The sequence below is a fragment of the Watersipora subatra genome, chromosome 2 (assembly GCF_963576615.1).
Source record: "Watersipora subatra chromosome 2, tzWatSuba1.1, whole genome shotgun sequence".
Lineage (NCBI taxonomy): Eukaryota > Metazoa > Bryozoa > Gymnolaemata > Cheilostomatida > Watersiporidae > Watersipora > Watersipora subatra.
The window spans coordinates 36,611,504-36,629,464 of NC_088709.1; the positions used below are offsets into that span (position 1 = coordinate 36,611,504).

The 17,961-nt window shown below is 37.6% G+C and overlaps 1 protein-coding gene across 5 annotated transcripts in view; it reads right to left on the reverse strand.

Moving 5' to 3' along the window:
- Positions 1-17,961, reverse strand: part of LOC137386895 (ubiquitin carboxyl-terminal hydrolase 48-like) — a 120,166-nt gene that overhangs the window by 30,637 nt on the left and 71,568 nt on the right. For all 5 annotated transcript variants that reach the window (XM_068073094.1, XM_068073095.1, XM_068073093.1 and 2 more), the window contains 2 exons: positions 17,640-17,764; positions 5,837-6,015 (listed from right to left, as the gene is read on the reverse strand). In XM_068073094.1, the coding sequence (XP_067929195.1) occupies positions 5,837-6,015; positions 17,640-17,764 (304 nt within the window). The remainder of the gene's footprint in view (positions 1-5,836; positions 6,016-17,639; positions 17,765-17,961) is intronic.

Genomic DNA, 17,961 nt, shown 5'->3' on the forward strand with positions numbered 1-17,961 from the left:
CTCCCTTTCTTAAAGAATGTTTCCATGCAGTTTCCGGAGCTGTTTCGAATGTTTAATTCGAATGCGCTTGCTCCGATTTGGTCGAAAACCGAATCGTTTGAGAACTGAAATGCTCAAGAACCCAGGTTCCGCTGTATATGCGGGAGCACTTGAAAAATCAAATTTGGGCAATGCTCCCTTATACGATGGATACGGGTGAATCCACTTACAATTTGTAAAAATCTGTGTTGAAAACTTAAAGAAGAGAAGATGGTCTGCCTATGAAATGCCAACCACTTTTTAGCCTGTTGGAACATCAAATACAGATCTTACAAGACCTAGCTTGAATGCATTAGTAAAACGTATCACGCCATGTACGATCAGTAGAACATGTGCGATCTAAAAACCCCTAACAGATATACAGTAGACGCTCCTATAACATATAACCTATAACATAACATAAACCTCTTTTCATGTAAAATGCACTTAACATAAAGAACTTATATAAAGCTTTTACTTTGTTTTAAGTGCATTATATATAATATTATATATATTATACATAATGTTTTAAGTAAAAATTATAATGTAAAGCGTAAAGTCAGTGCGAGTTATCAAACTCGGCTTGAATAATGAGAGCCCTAAAACTAACCCTGAAAATATCGTTATCTCTCTCGCAAAAGTTGGGAGAGAAAATGATGAATAGGTGTATCTCTATTAAATATACTAGTACTCCAACAGCCTAGTGTATATATCTATTATATATACTAGTACTCCAACAGTCTAGTGTGTATCTCCATTATATATACTAGTACGCCAACAGTCTAGTGTATATCTCTATTATATATACTAGTACTCTGGCAGCCTAGTGTGTATCTCTATTATATATACTAGTACTCCAACAGTCTAGTGTGTATCTCTATTATATATACTAGAACTCCAACAGCCTAGTGTGTATCTCTATTATATATACTAGTACGCCAACAGTCTAGTGTATATCTCTATTATATATAATTGTACTTCAACAGCCTAGTGTGTATCTCTATTATATATACTAGTACTCCAACAGTCTAATGTGTATCTCTATTATACATACTAGTACTCCAACAGTCTAGTGTGTATCTCTATTATATATACTAGTACTCCAACAGTCTAGTGTGTATCTCTATTATATATACTAGTACTCCAACAGTCTAGTGTGTATCTCTATTATATATACTAGTACGCCAACAGTCTAGTGTATATCACTATTATATATACTTGTACTTCAACAGCCTAGTGTGTATCTCTATTATACATACTAGTACTCCAACAGTCTAGTGTGTATCTCTATTATATATACTAGTACTTCAACAGCCTAGTGCGTATCTCTATTATATATACTAGTACTCCAACAGTCTAATGTGTATCTCTATTATATATACTAGTACGCCAACAGTCTAGTGTGTATCTCTATTATATATACGTACTAGTACTCGAACAGTCTAGTGTGTATCTCTATTATATAAACTACTCCAACAGTCTAGTGTGCCATAAAGACAGTCAGGTGTGTAAATAAAGCAGAGAGAATAAGTGGCTGCCCAATTATTCAGAAATACTTAAAGGTGGTTGATAGGTGCAGGTGTTAGAGTGTCAGTCTACCATCTTGAGCGTCACGAGTTGGAGTTTCATCCAAAACATTTTTTTATCTATATATATGTTTTTCAAAGTATGGGTGTATGTATGTCCCTCCAGCTAAAGCTGGATTAAAATCTTGATAATGAAATTTAGCCTGCTGATGGTTTGGAATTCGCGACAAATACCTCGAAGGCATCAACAAGTTGCTTCTCCGGAAGCTCTACCACTGAGCTAGAACGGCATAGTAATCAGAGATGTTTCATATACCGCATACACCATGCACGCGTTAATTATTTTAGCTTTGCGTCCACGAGTTACGACGCCTCTATTCAGAAATATTTTGAGCCCTAAGTATACGCAAAGCGATGCTTATTCATTTTTTTCTTTAGGGCTAATTTATTTGGTCCTCCAATAACGACAATAATTTATCTCGAACTTAAAATTTGGTGATTTGTGTACTGATTATATACAGTGAAACCTCTGCTCTTGGACGCTTCGGTTCTCGACCAACTCAGTTTTCAACTGAAGATTTTGAGATTTGTTCGTCTCAGAACTTGAACATAGATTCTGAGCAGACTGGAGCTTGCGCATTAAAATTGAAACAGCTCCGGAAACAGTATGGAAACATTCGTTAACAAATGGAGAAGCAATTTAGGCTTCATAAATTCGTTACAAAAAGGGAGGAACTATCTGGGACGACGGCTCCTCTACTGAATGGATTTGCTAGAGAGATAACCCCTCCAGTTGAGTTACCCTAAAATGTCTTGGAGGAGGATTCTCCTTCAAAGATGTGAAGTAAATGTGCCATTGCTGTTTATATTTTCTTTTTCATACGATTTTTGATGTAAATGATCTGTTGCATTTTTTTGCTGTTTCATTATCAATTTCCGCAATTTTTGACATTGTATCTTAACCTTTTATTATTTATGATGTTTTAAAAGCAAAACATACGAAATGTTCACTTTTGTTTTCTTTTTCCATTACCATAAATAGAAAACCTTTTATTAAAATTAAACACGATCTATATCAACCCGTTTTTTATTTATAGTATGCAGTATACAGTACAGTTTATGGTGTGAAATGTAAAATACTTTACCGAAGTTGTTTTCTCACCTTGGAATGGATTAAAATTTACTCACATTTGTTCTAATGGGAAAATTGTTTTGGAACTCAAACATTCTTCTGGAACAGATTACGTTCGAGAACCGAGGTTCCACTGTATGTTATTAAAAGATATACATCACTGAAAGTCATAAAATTTTTAATTTACAGTGGTTTGAAAACCTTTAGATTTATTTAATTTTAATTTAGTTGTCCTGCACAAAACTTTTAATTCCAGTTGTTTTTCAAAGCTGACATAGCTTTACAGTTGTTTTTATTTTTTTTAAATTTATTTCAACTACACAAAACACTTCTCTCATGATATGTAGTTTGAAAGTTAGAATGGCAAATGTTATTATATGTTAAATACAAATCAATTTTCTTTTCAAAAAACTTTTTATTACCCGGGCAAAGCCAGGTGGCACAGCTAGTCCCAAAATATACACGAGGACACTTATATTTCGCTAGTATTTAGTTTCGTGAGTAGCATACAGAGTAAAATTCCGCGGCAACTCAATTTCGCAGCTCTGATGAGTGCGAAAATATAGTGATGTGAACATAAATGCAGTGGAACAAACATAATTACATTTCTCAGGTTCGGTTCATCGGAAAGAAAAAAAATTTCAATTTGGGACTACATGTAGTTTGTAATTGTGAACCGCAGGTAGAATTGTGTGGCCGAGATCGATAATGCAATTTGATCGCTTGCTGCCATTTGTTTCTTGGACTATCAATGAACAAAGCTATTTAATTCCGCGTTTTCGCTCGTTCATTATGATAGTTTAGTTTCACTCATAAAATTTTCGCGATAGTATGACTCCGCGAAAACGCGAAAGTTAGGGAGGCGAATACATAAGTGTCCTTGGGTAACCTGGTTTCGGACAGATGGACGGAAAGACAGCCTGCGCTTTTATTATAGTAGATGTATTTTTGTTTTATATTATTTTAGACATATACAATATTTTTTATCTTTTTCTTTGCAACATGGTTTTTGCTGTCTAGAACTGTCTGTGAAGAAAAATCGATTAAGCTGAAATTGAAGGCATGTGTTCTTCTTAACTAATTGCAAATTTACCATAATTTACCATAATGTACACTACCATATTCATGAGCTCTAAACCATATGAAAGTGATAAAAACAAAGAAAAAATTTGTCGATACAAACCACAATTACTGTACAGTCATTGAATTAAGAAGTTCGATCCAGTTTTTCTTGTTTCCAGGGACAAACAGGTGAGTTTGGGACGATCTTGGCCTGGGTTAGGCAATGTACATGTATTTTGCGGTTCATATAACGTAAAATCTCTATAGCTTAATTGTTCTCAGAACAGATTACAGTAGACGCTTTTATAACATAAATAATCTGTTCCAGGAACGTTTAGGTTATAGGGAATTTACATTATAAGAACAGTTTAATACGTGTAAATTGCCTAATCTGTTCCCAGATCTTTTCAAACTCACTCCTTCGGCCATGCAAAAAGAAAATACTTAACTCTTTCAATGTGCGAGCTGTAAAGTAACTGCAGTATTATTGGTTTGCATCAACAACCTTTCTCTTTTTTATAATCAATCTCATTGGTTTTATAAACCATGATTGCGGTAAATTTACAAGTTGATAGGGACTGCACATTTTCGAAGTTCATCTACAATGATTTGCTCATTTTGTAAACAGCAAAGTCTAATCTGCAAAGTAAAGCTAATAACAAATATTGTGTACGCCTACAATAAGGCAAAAAAATCCTTTTACTATAAAAATCAGTTCAACCTGTTCTACCTGTTCTACCAGTTCTACCTGTTCTACCGGTTCTACCTGTTCTACCAGTTCTACCTGTTCTACCAGTTCTACCTGTTCTACCAGTTCTACCTGTTCTACCTGTTCTACCAGTTCTACCTGTTCAACCTGTTCTACCTGTTCTACCTGTTCTACCAGTTCTACCTGTTCTACCAGTTCTACCTGTTCTACCTGTTCTACCTGTTCTACCAGTTCTACCAGTTCTACCTGTTCTACCTGTTCTACCAGTTCTACCTGTTCGTCGTCGTCAGTATCAGGAGGGTTAAGGTTAGGAATAAGATCATTTTTGCCGATACTCCAACTCGTGACATTAGGACTGTTAGACCGATGCTGTAACACCTGCACCTCAATCATCTTGGTATTTAGGAACAACTGCGCAGCTATCTTATTCGCCTTTTTGTTGACAAATTTAACGATATATTACAGCGAACTCGAATGCCGCAAAAGTTATATATAATAGATATAACTCTAAACGCACAGCGTATTTTTCTGCAAGCGCGGCGAAATAAACTAACATTCAAAAACTCGCCCAACTTGACGCTTTACGTTATATAGAATTCTCTATGTAGTAAGAAACAAAGACTTCACATAAATTTTTTACGTTGTCTGGAATTTACGTTATACGAGGTATACGTTATAGGAGCTTCTACTGTATTTACATTGTAGGTGTAAATATAGCTTCTACTGCAGCTATATAACCGGGCAAACATCAGCATCACATCCATATATATATATATATATATATTAGCTGTGCCACCGGGCGTTGCCCGTGTAATAGAAGAGCCTTTGGACAGAAAATTGTTTTGTATTTAACATATAACAACATTTGCCATTCTAATTTTCAAACTACATATCATGAGAGAAGTGTGTCCGTGTAGTTGAACTAAATTAAGAGAGAAATAAAAACAACTGTAAAGGTTTTAAAACTTTGTCAAACAACTGTACCCTTCAAGCTAGTGGCCTGGCATATTGCCAATGGAAACTCCATTAAGCTAGTTAATAAGGTTAGGCTTCCAATGACAGTAAGAATTCCATGAAATTCCATGAATTTGAGTCTTTATTGTTGTCAAGCTCAGCTGTTCTAATAATAGCTATAGCCGGATTTCCAAAAGACACGCATACGGACTTTGAGAAATATATATATATATATATATATATATATATATATACCATAGGCTGCATGTATCCTGAAAGTATAGGCGTAATAAGACAATTTTGTAAGTGTCAGTAAGCTGTCACTAATGTGGCAATAAAATGTATTGTTACAGCAGTCAGTGAAATATCAACTAGCAAATGTGAGAGTGCAATTTCTTGAGTAACAAAAAACAAGCCTAACTATTTAACATGTACCTAAGAAAGACTTTCCACTGTTTATACGTTGCCATGGAGATGCAGTACACGACATCCATTGGAAGAGTCTCAATGGCTGGACGGTTTCGCAAGGCTGCCAGGTCAGATAACGTCTCTCTTTCTTGTTTGACCATCGTCCTCCGCTTTTCTTCTATAGCTCCGAGTTCTTGTTGTTCTCCCTGATAAGCATGGAAGAATTTATTCAAATTATATTCCTGAAGGTCAAACGAGAGCTGACCAGCAGGTAAACAACACGTTATTCTCCTCCACCAAACTACCACTCCTCTATCAAACTATGAACTCATTCGCACAATTTATGTAATTGCTGGATACGATTCTGCTGGTTATTATTTCTGAGAAAAAATAACACTATTATGAACTACAAATCCTTACAGGACTGAATAACTCTATTGCTAACTCTAAATCCTTACAGGTTTTCAATAATAACTCTACTACTTGTTCCCAAAACTTACAGAGTTGAAATAATATCTTTACTAGCTGGATGCACAGCATTGCACAGGTAATAAAAAAGTTTTTGTACCAAAAATTTACTTTCAATCAACATATTCTAACTAACATTCTACCATCGTAACTTTTAAATCAAGATGTTTGTTTATTTCTGTAAACTGTGCTATTTAAGTTTACTGTTTATTTCTGCGTAATCAAATAGTAGGCTGTAGAAGTACCGTACCGGCTGCAACGCCTACTGCAGTTCTATACTGATTGCAATAGTCTTGGTGGCTTGACGAGTTTAAGCATTTTTCTTCACTTATAGGCATGCATGTTTCTTCTGGTAAGGCTTCACGGACTTTTCTTCCGGTATGGCTTTACACATGAAGATAGCTGCAGTGTTTAACGTGAAGCCATGAAAGATTGGCATGTATTCCAAGTATGTGCCACATTTATTCCATGGTATAGCAAGTTGAACAGTGGAGTGTATTAGAGAAATAGATGCATGCAAAATTGGAGGTTGTGATTTCAAAACCAGTTGGCAGTGGATTTCTCATTCTTAAAACTTTATAGCTATAGCTGGACAGACAGACAAACATTGAGATTTATATATACCCTAGGACACTTATATTTCGCTAGTATTTAGTTTCGTGAGTAGCATACAGAGTAAAATTTCCCTGCAACTTAATTTCGCAGCCCTGATGAGTGCGAAAATATAGTGATGTGAAAATAAATGCAGTGGAACAAACATCATTAGATTCCTCAGGTCCAGTTCACTGGTACGAAATATTTTCCAATTTGGGACTACCGTACTTTTCAGACTATAAAACGCACCACTATATAAGCTGCATCTGCTTTATTTTCCAATAAACGATAATAAAACAATACATAAGCCGCACCTTTGTATAGGCCGCATAACTAGGACTGTGCTTTTTAACATGGCAGCAACTTTGCCGTTTAAAACGGAACAGTGCAGAACGGCAGTTTCGTATTATCCGACACTTTTTAACTTAGTGCCTAACGGGACAGTACCGTGAGGCATTGTTTCCTATTTTCTTTCACCGCTAGCAGCACGCTAATTGGAGATTCCCGTTAGTGCGCCCTAGAGGTGAAAGAAAAAGCCACAGATTAGCCGCACTCTTATATAAGCCGCATGGCTCAAATCATCAGAAAAAAGTAGCGGCTAATAGTCCGAAAAGTACGGTAGTTTTTATTTGTGAACGGCATGTAGAAATGTGTAGGCGAGATCAATAATGCAATTTGATCGCTTGCTGCCATTTGTTTCATGGACTATCAATGACGTCAAGGTCCCTGCCGCAGTGACCTATGTGATACCAATATTAGAATTCAAGTATTTATAGCCCGCGGGGCCATGGCTCCGGGTGTTATTGCTTTTGGTTGGTAAGAAAATTCATCACCACAATAATTATTATTTAATTTTATGACTTTCCCTACCAGACTGTCATCCTCATCAGTTACAAATTCAATGACTAAACTAATATCATCATCTTCCTAATTTGTCTAGGCTTTTCCAAAAAAACTTATTATCTTAATTTGTTTTGCCATGCTGCTCAGTCGGCGTATTGAGTTTAGTGAGCTATAATGAGTTTAGCAAAAATTGCCTAATAAGCCAACCACAGACGAAACTTGCCTGCATTTTTAATATGACGATTTTATTGTGAATATCAATTAACAAAGCCATTTAATTTTTAGCCATTTAGTTTCGAGAGGATGTTGCCGCGAAAATGCGAAAGTAGGATGCCGCGAATACATGAGTGTCCTAGGGTATATACTAGCTGTACTACCCGGCGTTGCCCTGGTAATAAAAAAGTCTTTGCACAAAAAATTGACTTGTATTTACCATATTTAACAACATTTACCATTCTAACTTTCAAACTACATATCATGAGAGAATTGTTTGTGTAGTTGAAATAAATTAAGAGAGAAAATAATAGCTATAAAGGTTTATTAAACTTTGTCAAACAACTATAACTTTCAAACTTCATATCATGAAGAAATGGTTTCATGCAGGACAACCGAATTAAAAATAAGTAAAACAACTGTACATGTAAATTAAAAAAATAAAATGACTATAAAAAGGTTTAGATGTAAATGTGAAATAACTAGGAAGTAATAGCTAAATTAAGTCAGTTATGCTACGATTACAATAAAAGATTATTCGGTAATGATACAATTAATACGAACTCAAAAAACAAAATAAAAATCCTGAAGCTGTTGAATTAATAATAACAATTCTTGCATAGAAGTGTGTGTATAAAAAGGTTACTGCTCCACCAGAAGCTATTCATCAAAACTTTGAATACGACAATACGGAAACAATATAATTGTCCGGGCGAGAAGAATTGGCCGTGACCCCAGATATAGTAATTGAACCATACAAAAATATTTCTTAACATGGTATCGTAATGCGTGGCTGCATTGGTAAGATAATCAGCATGCGCTATAGCTGAAAGACAGATCCACAGACATATTTTGAGATATATATATATATATAAATATATATATATATATATATACAGACTAGCTCTAAATTCTTAGAGTTGAAATAAGAATTATATTACAAACTGATTGATAGTATGCGATTCTACTACCTATAGTTAATTTTACTATGATATCTACACTTATCACACCCTGTAATGTGAACACTCCTTCTACATGCATACATCTACACTCATCACACCTACCCTGTAATGTGAACACTTCTTCTACATGCATACATCTGTACTCATCACACCTACCCTGTAATGTGAACACTCCTTCTACATGCATACATCTGTACTCATCACACCTACCCTGCAATGTGAACATTCCTTCTACATGCATACATCTACACTCATCACACCTACCCTGTAATGTGAACACTTCTTCTACATGCATACATCTGTACTCATCACACCTACCCTGTAATGTGAACACTCCTTCTACATGCATACATCTGTACTCATCACACCTACCCTGCAATGTGAACATTCCTTCTACATGAATACATCTACACTCATCACACCTACCCTGTAATGTGAACAATCCTTCTACAAGCATACATCTATACTCATCACACCTACCCTCTATTGTGAACATTCATTCTACATGCATACATCTATACTCATCACACCTACTCTGTAATGTGAACAATCCTTCTACATGAATTATACATCTATACTCATCACACCTACCGTGTAATGTGAACATTCCTTCTACATGCATACATCTACACTCATCACACCTACCCTGTAATGTGAACACTCCTTCTACATGCATACATCTACACTCATCACACCTGCCCTAAAATGTGAACACTCCTTCTACATGCATACATCTATACTCATCACACCAACCCTGTAATGTGAACAATCCTTCTACATGCATACATCTACACTCATCACACCTACCCTGTAATGTGAACAATCCTTCTACAAGCATACATCTATACTCATCACACCTACCCTCTATTGTGAACATTCATTCTACATGCATACACCTATACTCATCACACCTACCCTGTAATGTGAACAATCCTTCTACATGAATTATACATCTATACTCATCACACCTACCCTGTAATGTGAACATTCCTTCTACATGCATACATCTACACTCATCACACCTACCCTCTATTGTGAACATTCATTCTACATGCATACATCTATACTCATCACACCTACCCTGTAATGTGAACATTCCTTTTACATGCATACATCTACACTCATCACACCTACCCTGTAATGTGAACACTTCTTCTACATGCATACATCTGTACTCATCACACCTACCCTGTAATGTGAACACTCCTTCTACATGCATACATCTGTACTCATCACACCTACCCTGCAATGTGAACATTCCTTCTACATGCATACATCTACACTCATCACACCTACCCTGTAATGTGAACAATCCTTCTACAAGCATACATCTATACTCATCACACCTACCCTCTATTGTGAACATTCATTCTACATGCATACATCTATACTCATCACACCTACCCTGTAATGTGAACAATCCTTCTACATGAATACATCTATACTCATCACACCTACCCTGTAATGTGAACATTCCTTCTACATGCATACATCTACACTCATCACACCTACCCTGTAATGTGAACACTCCTTCTACATGCATACATCTACACTCATCACACCTACCCTGAAATGTGAACACTCCTTCTACATGCATACATCTATACTCATCACACCAACCCTGTAATGTGAACAATCCTTCTACATGCATACATCTACACTCATCACACCTACCCTGTAATGTGAACACTCCTTCTACATGCATACATCTACACTCATCACACCTACCCTGTAATGTGAACAATCCTTCTACAAGCATACATCTATACTCATCACACCTACTCTCTATTGTGAACATTCCTTCTACATGCATACATCTACACTCATCACACCTACCCTGTAATGTGAACAATCCTTCTACAAGCATACATCTATACTCATCACACCTACTCTCTATTGTGAACATTCCTTCTACATGCATACATCTACACTCATCACACCTACCCTGTAATGTGAACAATCCTTCTACAAGCATACATCTATACTCATCACACCTACCCTGTAATGTGAACACTTCTTCTACATGCATACATCTACACTCATCACACCTACCCTGTAATGTGAACAATCCTTCTACAAGCATACATCTATACTCATCACACCTACTCTCTATTGTGAACATTCCTTCTACATGCATACATCTACACTCATCACACCTACCCTGTAATGTGAACAATCCTTCTACAAGCATACATCTATACTCATCACACCTACCCTGTAATGTGAACACTCCTTCTACATGCATACATCTACACTCATCACACCAACCCTGTAATGTGAACACTCCTTATACATGCATACATCCACACTCATCACACCAACCCTGTAATGTGAACACTCCTTATACATGCATACATCCACACTCATCACACCTACCCTGTAATGTGAACAATCCTTCTACAAGCATACATCTATACTCATCACACCTACTCTCTATTGTGAACATTCCTTCTACAAGCATACATCTATACTCATCACACCTACTCTCTACTGTGAACATTCCTTCTACATGCATTCATCTACACTCATCACACCTACCCTGTAATGTGAACACTTCTTCTACATGCATACATCTACACTCATCACACCTACCCTGTAATGTGAACACTCCTTCTACAAGCATAAAGCATACATCTATACTCATCACACCTACCCTGTAATGTGAACATTCCTTCTACATGCATACATCTACACTCATCACACCTACCCTGTAATGTGAACACTCCTTCTACATGCATACATCTACACTCATCACACCTACCCTGTAATGTGAACAATCCTTCTACAAGCATACATCTATACTCATCACACCTACTCTCTATTGTGAACATTCCTTCTACAAGCATACATCTATACTCATCACACCTACTCTCTACTGTGAACATTCCTTCTACATGCATTCATCTACACTCATCACACCTACCCTGTAATGTGAACACTTCTTCTACATGCATACATCTACACTCATCACACCTACCCTGTAATGTGAACACTCCTTCTACAAGCATAAAGCATACATCTATACTCATCACACCTACCCTGTAATGTGAACATTCCTTCTACATGCATACATCTACACTCATCACACCTACCCTGTAATGTGAACACTCCTTCTACATGCATACATCTACACTCATCACACCTACCCTGTAATGTGAACACTCCTTCTACATGCATACATCTGTACTCATCACACCTACCCTGCAATGTGAACATTCCTTCTACATGCATACATCTACACTCATCACACCTACCCTGTAATGTGAACAATCCTTCTACAAGCATACATCTATACTCATCACACCTACCCTCTATTGTGAACATTCATTCTACATGCATACATCTATACTCATCACACCTACCCTGTAATGTGAACAATCCTTCTACATGAATTATACATCTATACTCATCACACCTACCCTGTAATGTGAACATTCCTTCTACATGCATACATCTACACTCATCACACCTACCCTGTAATGTGAACACTCCTTCTACATGCATACATCTACACTCATCACACCTACCCTGAAATGTGAACACTCCTTCTACATGCATACATCTATACTCATCACACCAACCCTGTAATGTGAACAATCCTTCTACATGCATACATCTACACTCATCACACCTACCCTGTAATGTGAACACTCCTTCTACATGCATACATCTACACTCATCACACCTACCCTGTAATGTGAACACTCCTTCTACATGCATACATCTACACTCATCACACCTACCCTGTAATGTGAACAATCCTTCTACAAGCATACATCTATACTCATCACACCTACTCTCTATTGTGAACATTCCTTCTACATGCATACATCTACACTCATCACACCTACCCTGTAATGTGAACAATCCTTCTACAAGCATACATCTATACTCATCACACCTACCCTGTAATGTGAACACTCCTTCTACATGCATACATCTACACTCATCACACCAACCCTGTAATGTGAACACTCCTTATACATGCATACATCCACACTCATCACACCTACCCTGTAATGTGAACAATCCTTCTACAAGCATACATCTATACTCATCACACCTACTCTCTATTGTGAACACTCCTTCTACATGCATACATCTACACTCATCACACCTACCCTGTAATGTGAACACTCCTTCTACATGCATACATCTACACTCATCACACCAACCCTGTAATGTGAACACTCCTTATACATGCATACATCCACACTCATCACACCTACCCTGTAATGTGAACAATCCTTCTACAAGCATACATCTATACTCATCACACCTACTCTCTATTGTGAACATTCCTTCTACAAGCATACATCTATACTCATCACACCTACTCTCTATTGTGAACATTCCTTCTACATGCATTCATCTACACTCATCACACCTACCCTGTAATGTGAACACTTCTTCTACATGCATACATCTACACTCATCACACCTACCCTGTAATGTGAACACTCCTTCTACAAGCATAAAGCATACATCTATACTCATCACACCTACCCTCTATTGTGAACATTCATTCTACATGCATACATCTATACTCATCACACCTACCCTGTAATGTGAACACTCCTTCTACATGAATACATCTATACTCATCACACCTACCCTGTAATGTGAACATTCCTTCTACATGCATACATCTACACTCATCACACCTACCCTGTAATGTGAACACTCCTTCTACATGCATACATCTACACTCATCACACCTACCCTGTAATGTGAACACTCCTTTTACAAGCATACATCTATACTCATTACACCTACCCTGAAATGTGAACACTCCTTCTACATGCATACATCTACACTCATCACACCTACCCTGTAATGTGAACACTCCTTCTACATGCATACATCTACACTCATCACACCAACCCTGTAATGTGAACACTCCTTATACATGTATACATCCACACTCATCACACCTACCCTGTAATGTGAACAATCCTTCTACAAGCATACATCTATACTCATCACACCTACTCTCTATTGTGAACATTCCTTCTACATGCATTCATCTACACTCATCACACCTACCCTGTAATGTGAACACTTCTTCTACATGCATACATCTACACTCATCACACCTACCCTGTAATGTGAACACTCCTTCTACAAGCATAAAGCATACATCTATACTCATCACACCTACCCTCTATTGTGAACATTCATTCTACATGCATACATCTATACTCATCACACCTACCCTGTAATGTGAACATTCCTTCTACATGCATACATCTACACTCATCACACCTACCCTGTAATGTGAACACTCCTTCTACATGCATACATCTACACTCATCACACCTACCCTGTAATGTGAACACTCCTTTTACAAGCATACATCTATACTCATCACACCAACCCTGTAATGTGAACACTCCTTCTACATGCATACATCTACACTCATCACACCTACCCTGTAATGTGAACACTCCTTCTACATGCATACATCTACACTCATCACACCAACCCTGTAATGTGAACACTCCTTATACATGTATACATCCACACTCATCACACCTACCCTGTAATGTGAACAATCCTTCTACAAGCATACATCTATACTCATCACACCTACTCTCTATTGTGAACATTCCTTCTACAAGCATACATCTATACTCATCACACCTACTCTCTACTGTGAACATTCCTTCTACATGCATTCATCTACACTCATCACACCTACCCTGTAATGTGAACACTTCTTCTACATGCATACATCTACACTCATCACACCTACCCTGTAATGTGAACACTCCTTCTACAAGCATAAAGCATACATCTATACTCATCACACCTACCCTCTATTGTGAACATTCATTCTACATGCATACATCTATACTCATCACACCTACCCTCTACTGTGAACATTCCTTCTACATGCATTCATCTACACTCATCACACCTACCCTGTAATGTGAACACTTCTTCTACATGCATACATCTACACTCATCACACCTACCCTGTAATGTGAACACTCCTTCTACAAGCATAAAGCATACATCTATACTCATCACACCTACCCTCTATTGTGAACATTCATTCTACATGCATACATCTACACTCATCACACCTACCCTGTAATGTGAACATTCCTTTTACATGCATACATCTACACTCATCACACCTACCCTGTAATGTGAACACTTCTTCTACATGCATACATCTGTACTCATCACACCTACCCTGTAATGTGAACACTCCTTCTACATGCATACATCTGTACTCATCACACCTACCCTGCAATGTGAACATTCCTTCTACATGCATACATCTACACTCATCACACCTACCCTGTAATGTGAACAATCCTTCTACAAGCATACATCTATACTCATCACACCTACCCTCTATTGTGAACATTCATTCTACATGCATACATCTATACTCATCACACCTACCCTGTAATGTGAACAATCCTTCTACATGAATACATCTATACTCATCACACCTACCCTGTAATGTGAACATTCCTTCTACATGCATACATCTACACTCATCACACCTACCCTGTAATGTGAACACTCCTTCTACATGCATACATCTACACTCATCACACCTACCCTGAAATGTGAACACTCCTTCTACATGCATACATCTATACTCATCACACCAACCCTGTAATGTGAACAATCCTTCTACATGCATACATCTACACTCATCACACCTACCCTGTAATGTGAACACTCCTACATGCATACATCTACACTCATCACACCTACCCTGTAATGTGAACACTTCTTCTACATGCATACATCTACACTCATCACACCTACCCTGTAATGTGAACAATCCTTCTACAAGCATACATCTATACTCATCACACCTACTCTCTATTGTGAACATTCCTTCTACATGCATACATCTACACTCATCACACCTACCCTGTAATGTGAACAATCCTTCTACAAGCATACATCTATACTCATCACACCTACCCTGTAATGTGAACACTCCTTCTACATGCATACATCTACACTCATCACACCAACCCTGTAATGTGAACACTCCTTATACATGCATACATCCACACTCATCACACCAACCCTGTAATGTGAACACTCCTTATACATGCATACATCCACACTCATCACACCTACCTTGTAATGTGAACAATCCTTCTACAAGCATACATCTATACTCATCACACCTACTCTCTATTGTGAACATTCCTTCTACAAGCATACATCTATACTCATCACACCTACTCTCTATTGTGAACATTCCTTCTACATGCATTCATCTACACTCATCACACCTACCCTGTAATGTGAACACTTCTTCTACATGCATACATCTACACTCATCACACCTACCCTGTAATGTGAACACTCCTTCTACAAGCATAAAGCATACATCTATACTCATCACACCTACCCTCTATTGTGAACATTCATTCTACATGCATACATCTATACTCATCACACCTACCCTGTAATGTGAACACTCCTTCTACATGAATACATCTATACTCATCACACCTACCCTGTAATGTGAACATTCCTTCTACATGCATACATCTACACTCATCACACCTACCCTGTAATGTGAACACTCCTTCTACATGCATACATCTACACTCATCACACCTACCCTGTAATGTGAACACTCCTTTTACAAGCATACATCTATACTCATCACACCTACCCTGAAATGTGAACACTCCTTCTACATGCATACATCTACACTCATCACACCAACCCTGTAATGTGAACACTCCTTCTACATGCATACATCTACACTCATCACACCTACCCTGTAATGTGAACACTCCTTCTACATGCATACATCTACACTCATCACACCAACCCTGTAATGTGAACACTCCTTATACATGCATACATCCACACTCATCACACCTACCCTGTAATGTGAACAATCCTTCTACAAGCATACATCTATACTCATCACACCTACTCTCTATTGTGAACATTCCTTCTACAAGCATACATCTATACTCATCACACCTACTCTCTACTGTGAACATTCCTTCTACATGCATTCATCTACACTCATCACACCTACCCTGTAATGTGAACACTTCTTCTACATGCATACATCTACACTCATCACACCTACCCTGTAATGTGAACACTCCTTCTACAAGCATAAAGCATACATCTATACTCATCACACCTACCCTGTAATGTGAACATTCCTTCTACATGCATACATCTACACTCATCACACCTACCCTGTAATGTGAACACTCCTTCTACATGCATACATCTACACTCATCACACCTACCCTGTAATGTGAACACTCCTTTTACAAGCATACATCTATACTCATCACACCTACCCTGAAATGTGAACACTCCTTCTACATGCATACATCTACACTCATCACACCTACCCTGTAATGTGAACACTCCTTATACATGCATACATCTACACTCATGACACCTACCCTGTAATGTGAACACTCCTTCTACATGCATATATCTATACTCGTCACACCTACCCTGTAATGTGAACACTCCTTCTACATGCATACATCCACACTCATCACACCTACCCTGTAATGTGAACACTCCTTCTACATGCATACATTTATACTCATCACACCTACCCTGTATTGTGAACACTCCTTCTACATGCATACATTTATACTCATCACACCTATCCTGTAATGTGAACACTCCTTCTACATGCATACATTTATACTCATCACACCTACCCTGTATTGTGAACACTCCTTCTACATGCATACATTTATACTCATCACACCTACCCTGCATTGTGAACACTCCTTCTCCTTGACACCAAGTGTTACACCCAAAGGAAAATAGTCCACAAGTATATGCCAGACCCTAGCAGGGACCTTCTGCCTGTACTTCTCCATTGTATCTAAATGCCCTGCAAGTTTTAAATGAAACATATCTGCTGGGATCCACAATGTAAAGTTTAAAACTTTCGATTATGTTTAAAAACGATTAAAGGCATGGCCCGCCAAAATACTATTGTTCTTTAATTTGAGGATAAAACTTTTACGCCCCGCAATTTTTAGCGATGCTTGAATTGTACAGAGACCCAAAGCTATGTCTGGAAGCTTG